The sequence below is a fragment of the Microtus oregoni genome, unplaced genomic scaffold, assembly GCF_018167655.1.
Source record: "Microtus oregoni isolate MIOR12 unplaced genomic scaffold, Mior012 000000F_ref0000247, whole genome shotgun sequence".
Taxonomy (NCBI): Eukaryota; Metazoa; Chordata; class Mammalia; order Rodentia; family Cricetidae; genus Microtus; species Microtus oregoni.
In genome coordinates, this window is record NW_024543059.1 from 87959753 (window position 1) to 87973510 (window position 13758).

The 13758-nt window shown below is 36.0% G+C and overlaps 1 protein-coding gene across 3 annotated transcripts in view; it reads right to left on the minus strand.

Annotated features, from left to right (window-relative positions):
* Col11a1 (collagen type XI alpha 1 chain) overlaps window positions 1-13758 on the minus strand; it is a 165360-nt gene that overhangs the window by 23097 nt on the left and 128505 nt on the right. For all 3 annotated transcript variants that reach the window (XM_041650929.1, XM_041650914.1, XM_041650921.1), the window contains 6 exons: window positions 12452-12505; window positions 8553-8606; window positions 7851-7958; window positions 7574-7627; window positions 6724-6777; window positions 5525-5578 (listed from right to left, as the gene is read on the minus strand). In XM_041650929.1, the coding sequence (XP_041506863.1) occupies window positions 5525-5578; window positions 6724-6777; window positions 7574-7627; window positions 7851-7958; window positions 8553-8606; window positions 12452-12505 (378 nt within the window). The remainder of the gene's footprint in view (window positions 1-5524; window positions 5579-6723; window positions 6778-7573; window positions 7628-7850; window positions 7959-8552; window positions 8607-12451; window positions 12506-13758) is intronic.

The window sequence follows — 13758 nt, forward strand, 5'->3', positions numbered from 1 at the left end:
AACTGCTTAGGTTGAACTGTCCAGCCTGCACAGCTAGCAACCAAATGCATTTTGCTCCTTATAAGTCACTCAGTCTTCCTCTTTGGCAATGGATACACAAACAGATAAATTCAAGACGCATGGAAATCCTGTTTTAAGTTGTTTCTCATAAGTTTGCATAAAATAAACTAGTTAAATTTATCCCTAAAAGATGCTATTATTCTATTTTTAACTCATGAGAAATTACATCATATAATTTTTTCCACTATTAGTAGTTTACAATATGATCTTATATTTTCTTCATTCTGCCATTCAATTCTCAAATATGTACATATTACTTATGCTACAAATTGTGCTATGCATGATGAAAAGAACTACAAAGTAAAATCAAACCATAAGGAATATACAAAATTTTCTTACAAAGACAAACATAAAATGTTTGAAGATGAGGTCAATGTATAAAATGTGTATTTGATCCACTTCAGGGGGAAGAAAGACAAGAAAATCACCCACCAAATGGGATCATAGGGGCTCATAGAGACTTAACTGACAAGCAGTCAAGTCGTATGTAAGGGTCTGACCTAGGTCCTCTACAAATATGTTATGGTCAAGTATCTTGTGTTCTTGTGGGACTGCTAACAGCCGGAATAGGGGCTATCTCTGATCTTTTGCCTACTTTGGTAACCCTTTTCCTTCTACTGGATTGCCTTATCCAGCCATAACAGGAGGGTTTGTGCCTACGCTTAGTGTAACTGGACATGTCATGTTTGGTTGATAACTCTAGGGGAATGAAGGGAGGAGTGGATGAGAGGGGGAACAACTGGGAAGGGAAAAGAGTGCACAAGCTGTATTTGGGATGTAATACATACAAAAAGAATTAAGAAAAAAAGAGAGGGGGGAGAGAGGGAGGGAGGGAGGGAGGGAGGAAGGAAGGAAGGAAGGAGAAAAGAAGAGAGGGAGAGAGGTTAGGAGGGAGGAAAGAAGAAGGAAAGGAAGGAAGGAAGGAAGGAAGGAAGGAGGAAAGAAAGTGAAATATATTTCACTCAGTGTTGTAGAATATAGCACTGTAGAAAAAACAGCCACTAACTTCATCAGATAGGTTATGTCTGCTTATAAGAAACCATCACGAATGGGACTGTCAACTATTAACATCAGAGAAAACAGTAAGAAAGAAGAATCACTTCATCCTTTTTTGAGGGTCTAGTTGCTCAGAGCCATTTGTAAGCCACTCTCCCCTAAATTTACTGCAACATCAGTAGTAATAGGAAGTATTTGAGCATATACGGGTGCATAGGGGGTGATAATCCCATATGCATAGTTATGAACAATCCATCATCTAACCTGAACACTTTCCAATGTGGCTGCACTGGGTAGTCCACACACTGTATGACCCCCAACCAAAACCCATGAGTTTGTGCTGAAAATAATACCTCAGCAGTGAAGTGCACATACTGTACTTGTAGAGTACCTGATATGGGTAATATTCATATTATAATATTATACATGTATATTTATATTAATACTTTAAGAAAATATTTAAACTCAATAGTCCCCCCTAATTGAACCTTGGTGGAACCATATTTTGGCTTATTTTTGTGGATCTATAGATTCTGTTTACTTTTCTTCAAAGAAGACCTTGTAACAATCAATTTTAGAAATATTTGAATTGAAGGCTAGGGATCGAACACTCACTATATAGATAAATTGTGTGCTGAAATTCCATAGGTCATTGATAAGTGCTTTAAGAAAGTATACTTTTGTTATGAAATATTACAGTTATGACCCAAGGTACACGTGCTACAATATTATAACTTAATTTTCCTACTTGTTCAATAACTATTAGAATGATGTTTCTAAGTATAATTGTCACACACAATGTTCTAATCAATACTCTATTAGTCTTAGCCATTTGTGAGATTCATGCAGAAAAAATGGCAACATCAGTTACTAGTAATTTCAACTTCCATTATAAAACATTATAGCAAATCAGTTATTGGTTTACTTTCCTTTTGCCTCCAAAGCGGGCAAATTAAAGATAAAAGATATGTTTCTTTGGATAATATCTATATGATGCATACTAAGACTGTACATTTTGGGTGGGTTAAAGAGAGTTGTTTGTAATGTATTGAACTATCTCATCAGCCTGCTGAAGAATGATTACAGTTATTGTGTAGGAGGGTTGTTAAATCATTGGTCATGTCTCTGAAGATGCTGGTCATTAACACACACCTCCAGCGGCTATTTATCTCTGGGACAGAGAATTAAGAAGTTACCCCTGTGGTTTACAGATCTTCACTTTTGATCTTAATACTCAGATCCTTTGCTCATTTTTGACACATAGGACATCTCAGACTACAATAACATAGTGTGAAACTTCCCTCCACTCTTTACATGACCAAAACATCAAATGTTTGACTTGCTGTTGGCGCTCTAAACATGCTACTTACATCTCCTTGGTGAAATTGTTCTAGCAAGAGTCAGTTCTAGAAATATTTGAATAATAGTCATTTAATTTGCGGAATTTTAATGCAGGCTTTGCCCTATGGTTCCTCTCCACCCCGAATCATTTTGCCATCTTTCTTCTACTTTACAAGTTCAAGCAGCCATATGCTGGTGGTGCAAGCCATTAATCCCAGCACTCGGGAGGCAGAGACAGCAGATCTCTGTAAGCTCGAGGTTAACCTGGTCTACAAGAGCTAGTTTCAGGATAGGCAAAACTACAGACAAACCCTGTCGAGAGAAAGAGAGACACACAGTGAGAGAGACAGAGAGAGAGAGAGAGAGAGAGAGAGAGAGAGAGAGAGAGACAGACAGACAGACAGACAGACAGATCAATATTTAATTCTTTATGTTAAGGTGAACTGTATCTCATTATTAAAGCATTGGACAATGGAGTAGCTTTTCACACCATTAAATGGATCTTATATTGATGGAGGAAAGTGGATTACTTGTCAATCAGATAAAGTCAGTTTAGTATGTTGGTTAATTTAACTTAATGTAAAAAGCAATTAAGCACATTGAGCTGAGGAGAACTCAGGTTAGATTTAATGACTTCACATGCCAAAGGAGGAAGGCCTGCATGCATAGTGCTCAATAGTGCTCACTCGGTTTGATCCACTACATCAAAATGAATATGAATAGTATTGTAAGCTTAGTGCAGTCACCACAGATACCATACAACATGTAATACATCTATTCAAAGTCTTTCTATTATGCTTACAAAGTGAGTATCATAGCTTAAAAACAATCTTTCATATTTTTGATTGGTATTTAAAATAAATAAGCAGATAAACTGCAATTTTGATAAGGATTATCTTCAAGTAATTCGCCAAAAATCAACCCATTTTCAAAGTAACTTTATAACATGATTCATCCAAGGGATCTGAAATAATACAACTGAAATTTAATTTATTTTAAAATATCTAAAATTTCAAAATGGAAAGTTTATAAAAATCAGTTCAGTTTGTACTGCTGAGACACAAAGGTTCAATGAGAGAAAATGTTAGTAAGAGTAAGATAACTCTAGAAATAAGTAGTATTTTTAATTAATCTGTGATTTTGGGTCACTGGAGAATAAGTCATTTGAGAAAGTAATTTTTATGTTAACCACACAGTTTATAAACATATAGATTGGACAAAAAGAGAAGTCTGTATAGAAAACATTGAAGATAATGTGGGTGAAAGACACGACTATAGAACATTCACTATGAGAACTGTAAAGCATAAAGTACTTTGCAGTAAAAATATAGGATGTTTGGATAGAAAAATATTCAACTAGTATGGTTTAATGATGAATAAAATGTCCTCCAATGAGAGTAGCCTATGTAGACAAGCAATTCATTCTTGCTGGAACTTTTTTCAAAAATTTAAAGAACTAAGATCAATTATCCAAAAACCATCCCTAGATTAACAGGGAGACAACCTAATTCATTCTACAAGGCAAAAATTACCCTTGTAACGAAACCAGACAAGGACACTAAAGAAGCAGCTGAAGTATATATTATCACTGATGATCACAACTCAGGATTATAAATTAACAATAAATGAAATCAAACATCAAATAAAATTACTCATTAAGGTCAAGTGAGATGTATTTAAACATTTAAAAGACAGCTCTAATATGAAATGACTAAATATATTGCACACAGCAGTGAAGAATGAAAGCCATGTGACATTGTCAATGGATGTAAAAGAGTAAAAGTAGATTTAAAATACGGTCTGGTACTCCCTTTACTGATTATATTTCAAAAGGGAAGCAAATCCACCTACCAAATGCTCCCTATACTTTTATACTCCATGCAGCACCAGTCATGACTGCTAAGATAGGGAATCCAACAGACAGATGAATGTCAACAGAAAATGTGACAATTATATCTAATGGGGTACAAGTCAGCTAGACAGAAAGGTGAGATCCTGTCATTTGTGGGAAATTGAATGGGATTGGAGAGCATTATGTCATGTGACATAAGGTAGACAAGGACGCCCGAAGACAAATGGCTCTTGTCTTCACTTATATATAACAGTTAAAGTGAATACAGGATAGTTTTGCTAAGAAGAATGGGGAGAGAACAGGATAAAACATTACTAGTTAACAGGTACAAAAACAGATATAGAGATAACAATTTTAGTTTTTAATTGACCTCAACTGTTGTGGGATGACTATCGTTCACAATTACCTAACACAGAGTCTACATATATCTCAAAGGCAGAAGCTTCAAATATAAGAAGTACAGGAAAGATCATAGACTTGTTTTGTTAATGTATATTCTAAATATGCATTAAAATATCAGATTTTTATCCATTAATACCTTAAATTATTATTTCTAATTAAACTAAAATCTTTAAATCTCTTTTAAGATGCTATATAGTCAATATCTTGCTTTTTTCAATAATTTACATGTATTTATTTACATTATGTTTGTCTTCATGTACACAAAAGAATGTGCACACAGTCAGACCAAAACACAGCGTTGCAGGGGTCACTTATCTCCTTTGGTCACATGGAACTGGGGACTGAACACAGTACACTGGGCTTGTTGATAAGGACTTTTACCTGTTGAGATATCTCACCTTCACAGAACCAGTTAGTGTGACCATAGCTGCCTCTTTGCTGCTATCATTTTTATGCAAACTCTGCTTCATTAAAAATCATGGTTCCAAGTCCTTAAAATTTGACAATATAAGGTCGTCTACAATATAGACGGGTGCTTGCAGTGAATTTACTGAAATGGATTCATGCTTTCACAATGTGTACACTCGACTCTGGGCATTTCACTCTCGTGGAGAATGCCAGGGGCTGGAACAGGAACTGTTCAACAGCCCTCAACATTTGTTTGGAGGAGCAGGTAACTCTCAACAGAGGAGTTGTTTGACTTATTCAGACTGTGACAGTAACATGGTTAAAATGTACTCTGAGTAAGTGAAGATTTTGACATTCTGAAGAAAGTGATTTTTTGTCAGCCTCAGATGCTTCCTGGAGCTTGCATGGGTAATACCGATCTAAATGCACAGGGAACAATTCAGATGAAGAATGAGAAAAACTTACTCTCTTTCCAGGAGGACCTGGTGGGCCAGCCTCACCAGATGGACCAGGGGGACCCTAAAAATGAATATAGTTAGATATAAATATAAAATTCACTATTTAATAATCTGGGTATTTTTCATAACCAACATAATTTCTCCCAGTATAAGCTGAAACTGACTTTCATCTCATTGATACATTAAAACCCTCAGCCCACATTCAGAGACATGAATAGCTTCTAGATAGTGAGCTGGTAAACTTATTTGGCAAACTCTTCATGGATATAGGAAAGTTCTTTGGATTGTCTCTATGGAAACTTATACCATTTAAAAAGCAGCAATAGAAATTCAGCAAACACTTGACATATATATTTATAAGTTTGATAATAGACTACAAACTTTTAACATTTTGATTTACTACCTATAAATTTCTCACACAGCACTAGTGATTTTTGTTCCACTGTGTAAATAACTATGTGAGGATGTACGTCATAAGTATACTTTAGATTTCCAACACCTAAGGAACAGAACCTTGTAAGAAACTCACATTTCTTCAGAACTACTTAATTTAACACCTTTAATATTTTCTCCTTTCCTAAGTAGCCCATGTGGCCTAAGCATTTCTGTGTCTAGACAAAAAATATTAAAATGTCTATACTATTTTTCATTTAGCCACTTGACTAAAATAGCATATGAACTACAACAAGCTACCAGTCTGATATTCTTACTTTTATATTCATTATTTGTGTTTACAATGTATTATCTTTTCATAAACAAGTGGAAGTGTGGGTATCTTTGACTGTTTTGCCCGATTTGGAGATCTTTTTTCTCCTGCTGGGATACCTCAACCAGCCTTGACTTCAGGGTCTGTGCATTGTATTATTCTATCTTGTGCTGTATTAGGTTCGTGGCCCTGAAAGGCCTGCTCTTTTCTGCGGAAAAATGGGGGTTTTGTCTTGGGGAAAGAGGAGCTAGAGAGGACTATGAGTGGAGGGTGGGGAAGTTACTGGTGAGATGTATTGAATGTGAGGAGACTAGACAAATTAAGAAAAATAAATAATTAACAGTGGGACAAGCTCATAAACAGATGATGGCATACTTTGAGAAGGGCATACACAAAATACACAATAAACTTTAATTGTAAAAGAGTAACCATGTTGAAATGCCTTTTTTAAATGCATGGAGCTATAGAAGATAATGAAAATAGTAAGGTTTCTTGCCTACCGGTTGCCCTGGATCTCCATCTTCGCCCTTGTCACCTCCGACACCATCTTGCCCCTGTAATTGACAGTAAAAATTAACCCAAATATTTCTTATTATATCTTATTATTATAAAGGTACAAAACTTACACAGACTACTTTGGTATAGTGTTCAAATAAACTGTGATCAGATGGATAAATGAAATTATAATACTTATTTTTTAGATAATGGCACCTCTTCCTCTTTCCATAAATACTTGGGAAATCATAAATGAGGAAGACTCACTTGATATATAAGACTAGTGCTTCAGTTCACAAGGAACAGATATAATACAATTCAAAGTAGAATTTGCATAATAAATGGAACTAAGAATTAAAGGCTTAACCAGGCGGTGGTGGCACATGTCTTTAATCCCAGCACTCTGGAGCTAGAGGCAGGTGGATCTCTGGGAGTGCAAGGACAGCCTGGTCTACAAGAGCTAGTTCTAGAATAGGCATCAAAGCTACTCAGAGAAACCCTGTCTTGAAAGACCATAAAAAAGAAAATAAAAGAAATAAGGAAGGAGGGAGGGAGGGAGGGAGGGAAGGAAGGAAGGAAGGAAGGAAGGTCTTGAACTTTATAATAAAAGTATAGCTGCTACTTTTGCTTGGGTAATCCAAAAAAGTTTCAAGAATTGTTTAAATGAAGCAGGCAGTCACATAAAATAGTGCAAGAATCACCAGTTATATAAATGTTGTGGTCGGTGTCATTTCTGTTTGTTTCATTTGTCTTTCTGTCTTTAAAGTTCATTTATAAGATAATTTTTAAAGTTGTTACTGTAGACTGAGGGAACACCCACACTAAATCATCCTTTTATTTCTCTACCATACTTACTGCAGGGCCAGGTTCCCCAGGTGGACCAGGATCTCCAGGAAAACCAACAGGCCCCTAGAGAAACATTGTAAAAAAATAAATAAATAGAATAAAACAAAAGTTTCATAATGCTATATTTTTAGTGCTTCAAGAGATTAGAGTCATGGTATTGGCTGGTTAGATATATTCTCCAGACAGGAAAAAGAATTGAAAAGAGCAAAGAATGCATGCAAATACTTTCTATGAAAAGCTAGAAGAGGATCAAACACAAATTTCATCATAAAGAGAACAAACTCACTGGGTTCCCCTTGGGACCATCATCACCAGGTGGCCCCTTAGCACCAGCAGGACCTGCAGCACCAGGAGGCCCAGCTTCTCCTTTCTCTCCTCTCTCTCCTTTGGGACCCTAAAGAATACAACCAAAAGCAACAATTACTTTATAAGCAATGTTTCAAGATCTTAACCTCAACACTGTGGGTTGTATAATTCTCTGCTTTTATAGTCTGTATACTACAATGCAAAATTTCTAACAGAATCCAAACTGAATTAATTAGATGCCAGTAGTCATGAACCCTGCTGCTAGATTTTCAAAATATTTCTAGACTGTCATGGGAATGTAATAGTTTTAAGATCAGTTTAATTTATTTTAGAATAATCCATTTTAATTAACAAATATTTAGTTAATGTGGGAAGGAAATTGTTGCTTTGTTTCTATTATGGACAGTTCACTAAACACAATGTTGCATAATGAACACCTTAGGTTTAAAAGACGTAACTCATGCAAATGTGACCGTTTAAATCTTAGATACTAATCAAAATATGCAGAGGATTGTCAGTTATTAAACAATAAGTTTTTGTAGTTGTGGGCACAATAAGTAAGTTGGAAAGGAAGAGTAAAAACGAATACTGTTAGGATTCAAGTTCAACGATCAAACACTCTAAAAGAATTCCTAAATATCTAATGAAGCCTCATAAGGGACTTTAAGACTAGAGAACTTACACCTGTGCCGGCTTCACCAGGGGGTCCGGGGTTCCCTGCTTCTCCAGGTTCACCCTACAAAGAAAGCATCAGATAATGGTAAGAACACAGCAATGTCGGCTTGCTGTATATAGCTTTTATTATATTTAGGTATAACCCTTGTATCCCTAATCTCTCCAATACTTTTATCATAAAGGGATGCTGAATTTTGTCAAATGCTTTTTCAGCATCTAATGAAATGACCATATGGTTTTTTTCTTTCAGTTTATTTATATGATGGATTACATTGATAGATTTTCGTATGTTGAACCAGCCCTGAATCTCTGGGATGAAGCCTACTTGTTCATAATGGATAATTTTTCTGATGTGTTCTTGGATTCGGTTTGCCAGTATTTTGTTGAGGATTTTTGCGTCGATGTTCATGAGTGGGATTGGCCTGTAATTCTCTTTCCTGGTTGAGTCTGTGTGGTTTTGGTATCAGGGTAACTGTAGCTTCATAAAAGGAATTTGGGAATGACTCTTCTGTTTCTATATTGTGAAATACATTAAGGAGTATAGGTATTAGGTCTTCTTGGAAATTCTGGTAGAATTCCGCATTGAAACCATTTGGTCCTGGGATTTTTTTGGTAGGGAGGTTTTTGATAACAGCTTCTAATTCTTCACTGATGAATATTTTGCATATCACCATAGAACCTTCATCTGGTGATGGATGGAGATAGAGATAGAGACCCACACTGGAGCACTGGACTGAGCTTCCAAGGTCCCAATGAGGAGTGGAAGGAGGGAGAAGATGAGCAAGGTAGTCAAAACCACGAGGGGTGCACCCACCCACTGAGACAGTGGGGCTGATCTATTGGGAGCTCACCAAGACCAGCATGACTGTGACTGAAAAAGCATGGGAAAAAACTGGACTCTGAGCATGGCGAACAATGAGGGCTGATGAGAAGCCAAGGACAATGGCTCGGGGTTTTGATCCTACTACATGTTCTGGCTTTGTGGGAGCCTAGCAGTTTGGATGTTCACCTTCCTAGACATGAACGGAGAGGGGAGGACCTAGGACTTACCACAGGGCAGGGAACCCTGACTGCTCTTTGGACTGGAGAGGGAGGAGGAGAGGAGTGGGGGGGGGGGAAGGTTGGGAGGAGGGGGAGGGAAATGGGAGGCTGGGGGGAGGCGGGAACTATTTTCTTTTTTTTTTCCTCTTCTCAATAAAAAAAAAAAAGAACACAGCAATGGTGTTTTCTATCTGTAATAATGCGCTTAGGATGGGCATCCTAATTTAGACCAGCCTCTACCTTACTTTACTGCTTAAAACACATCAAAAGTCTAATAAGAAAGAGAACTTGGATTAATCACAATAATTCAAGAGAAGAAATAGAATAAAACCTGCTTTGTTTTAGAAAGATGAAATCCAGCACATGAGCTCAGGTTATCACCAAGCTATAGCAACAATCAGACATTTTCTAACAATTTGCATTCAAGTACTTTCCAGGAATTTCTCAGTTATGGGATTGTCTGAAAATTTTGTCTTCCCCAACATTAGCGGCAAATATACTGTACTTTGGACAATTATTTCAAGTAAAATATTTCATTTACATTATATATGAAGAAAGTACTTATTAAACTATCTTAATATAATTAAATAATATGCCAGTAATTTGGGGTGATGCTGTTCACATAAATGAAATGAAACAAAGTACTTTGTCATTCAAATAAATGGCAAAATGTTCACAATAAACATTTATCACATGGAATATATGTGATATTAATTGAAAACCCTGGAAACTCATTGAACACAAAATATTTTCATATGTGTCATATTACTGTGTAGTATTATTGTGCAAAGTTGGAAATACAAATAAAACTATACATCTTTAAGTCATCATCAATATATTTGCTCATCTTTTTCCATCTTTGTTAAAAGTAAGTGAAGCGATATTTTGAAAAGATTATGTCAAGTTTTCTAAAATGAAGAAAATAAAAAAATAAATAAAATGAAGAAAATAATTGTAGTCAAGAAATGTGTATAGACTGTAACATGTAAGGGCAAAAACTTCTACTACAAAACCGTTGAAAATAATACATAAATATTCATTTGCTTTAAGGATATTAAAATGGTCTTGGTACGTACTAGAAACAGCATGGGATAAAACCGGACTCTCTGAACATGGCGAACAATGAGGGCTGATGAGACGCCAAGGACAATGGCACGGGGTTTTGATCCTACTTAATGTGCTGGCTTTGTGGAAGCCTAGCCAGTTTGGATGTTCACCTTCCTAGATATGGACGGAGGGGGGAGGACCTAGGACTTACCACAGGGCAGGGAACCTGGACTGCTCTGTGGACTGGAGAGGGAGGGGGAGAGGAGTGGGGGGAGGGGTAGAAGGGTGGGAGGAGGGGGAGAAGGGTGGGAGGAGGGGGAGGGAAATGGGAGGCTGGGAGGAGGTGGAAACTTGTTTTATGTTTATGTTTTTTTTCTTCTTTTCTTAATAAAAAAAAATGAAATCAAAGAAAATACTTAAAACTATTTTCTTGTTTACAGTGTCCATGACATAGGTGAAGCACACTGAAATGTCTATAGAAACTATTAAATATTATAAATCTAATTGTCTTTAGAACCCAGAAGATATGTTTCCAAGAATGAAGGTGAAGGGGAAAAATTGGTAATATTTTTCAAGACAGTGGTGTCTCAGTTGGTGGTCTTGTCTTATGCTTTTTATGCTAGGACTATTAATCGCACTGAGAATTTTTCTTTGAATAACTCTGTCTGTCTCAACATATATCTTTCTCCAAAAGATTATAAACAAATTTCTTAAAAGCAATTGTCAAAGAAACTGCATTCTTTATCCACTAAGAACTAGAAAGTATAATTTGTTTCTAATTTAGTAATTATGAGATATTTGAATAGTGAATCATCTGAAGTTAATTATAAATACAAGAGTTGGGGTGAAAAGCAAGGGGAAACACCAATATTATGTTTATCAGTCTAATTCCATTACACTGTTTTTAGAGGGTTAACTCTTTTAATGAACATAAATGAAGTTAAATATAAAATAAAATGTGTCAAAAAGAATTCAAAGCAGAGAAGAGAATCATGTTTCAATGTTGGACAAAGAACACTACAGCTATCCCATTTTACATACCTTCCCGGTATAATATTTTATGGTATAAATAAATTTTTTGTTCTTCCAAACTGGTGAATCATTTTCACAAGTAAATGTCAATGACAATTTTCTTAAAAATTCTATTAAGATGTGAAGTTGAACACATAAATAAAAATATCAAAGAATCATTTTGACATTTTCAAAAAAAGGAAGAATGGATTTTTAAGATGAAATAATGTTTACCAGGAAAAGGGGCTGTTCTGTGCATAGATGTTATGGCATATGCCAAGAGCTTTGAAAAATGCCAAAGATGGGCTGAGGGGTAGCAATGAGAACATGACAAAAATCAGTGATTAATTGTTTTCTGATGTGAAAGACTCCCTTCGTCTGTGGATCCGTTGTAGAAGTGTTTCCTTTGCTTTTAAGTACCAAGTGTCACTAATGAAAGGCACTGGAGTCTCGTCAGACTTTCAGAGGCTGAAGTGGAGCTTGGCATTGTCACTTTCTAATGAAGAAACATTCACCAAATCACTGCAATTAACTAAGCCTCAGCTTTCCTTTCACGGAAGCAGAGCACGATGACTCCAACACAGCCCCGAAACAGGAAATAATCTGAGCGCAGCATTCATCGCCACAGGTGTCACTACAAAACATCAGCGTTTAATTTCAATCTGTGTAGGTTCTAGAATAAATAATACTGAATTTGGGAATTTATGTTGACCACTTAGCACCAAACTTATGGTAGCAATATGTAAAATATGCCCAGCAATGCTCAAAGCTCTTGATTTCTGGCTGTTTTAGCCAGCATGCCCTTACCTTTTGTCCCACGCCACCAACAGAACCAATAGAGCCTGGGGGTCCTTGTGGTCCCTGAGAAGTAGAAAAAGAAATGGAGCTATACTTCTAATAAAATGTTCTGTTCACACACATATAACTAGAGTGTTCAAAGTGAGTATTATGTACAGGAACACTGAGTAAATTGAGGGGGTGACACAAAAAGTAATGACTTTTTGAGTTGCCACATTTATTAACAGCAAATAATTTAATATATAACATCAGGTTTTAGCTTCCCCGGGATTTGGAGCATAAGGCAAAGAGATTTTCAAAACTTTGCCATGTATTTGTTAGTTGAAACAAAATTCCAATGTCTATGCCCATGGAAAAGTCGGGACAGTTTTACAATATGATTTTATATTGAATCAGAGTCATGACTGTATTTAAAAAGAACTTACTGCATGGGAAAAACAAACCCTTTATACACTGCTAGGCATGAGATTCCCTTCAGGGAATCTAATGACAGCTGAATATCTTTTCTAGTTGAGCAGCGACTGATATCTTTTATCAGTTCTGATCTGATAAAATTAAAGGCACGTAGGAGAGAAAATAAATCTCATCCAAAAGAATGTGGAAAACAGGTGGCTTCATTTGCCAAACATGAAGTCGGAAGCAGATCACATAGACTAGAAATCTTTTGAAGGTCATGGTAGCAGAGAAGCATTATTACTTTTCCAAATTCTCTAATATTCCATCAGAATACTGGATCAGTTTCTAAGGGGAGTGTCCTCCTTAAATAACCAAGAAGAGACTGTTTTCTCTCAATGAAAAAGAGTGCACAAATGCACATATTTCTCTGATTGATTTATAGACTCAAAATGCAGGAGGTAAAACATTTAGGTAAAAACTTTTATGTGGATACATATGTAACAGGTGTTTAGAGCACACACCTAGGCCAGTATATTCAAAGACAATTACAAACCTCTCACATCATTGCCAATGAGAAATCTTAAACTTAAGAATTCAACAACCATTTATAGAACATTTATCATATATCAGCAACAGTATAAGTACACTATTCTGAGTCATAGGATTTATAATAATACAAATGATATTTTTCACCAATAAATAAATATTAAGTGTGATCTGGGTGTCTGTTTTATATTAGTGGTAAATTTTTCAGGAGAAAGGCCTTTTCTTGCTTTCTATTGAAATGGCATGAGTAGATGATCATTGGGTTCTCATCCACTTCTATGTATAAACCATGATGTAATTATCTCCATTATATATCATAAACCATCTGCCAGAATGTAATACTGGCACAGAATAGCCTTCAGAATTAACTAGCA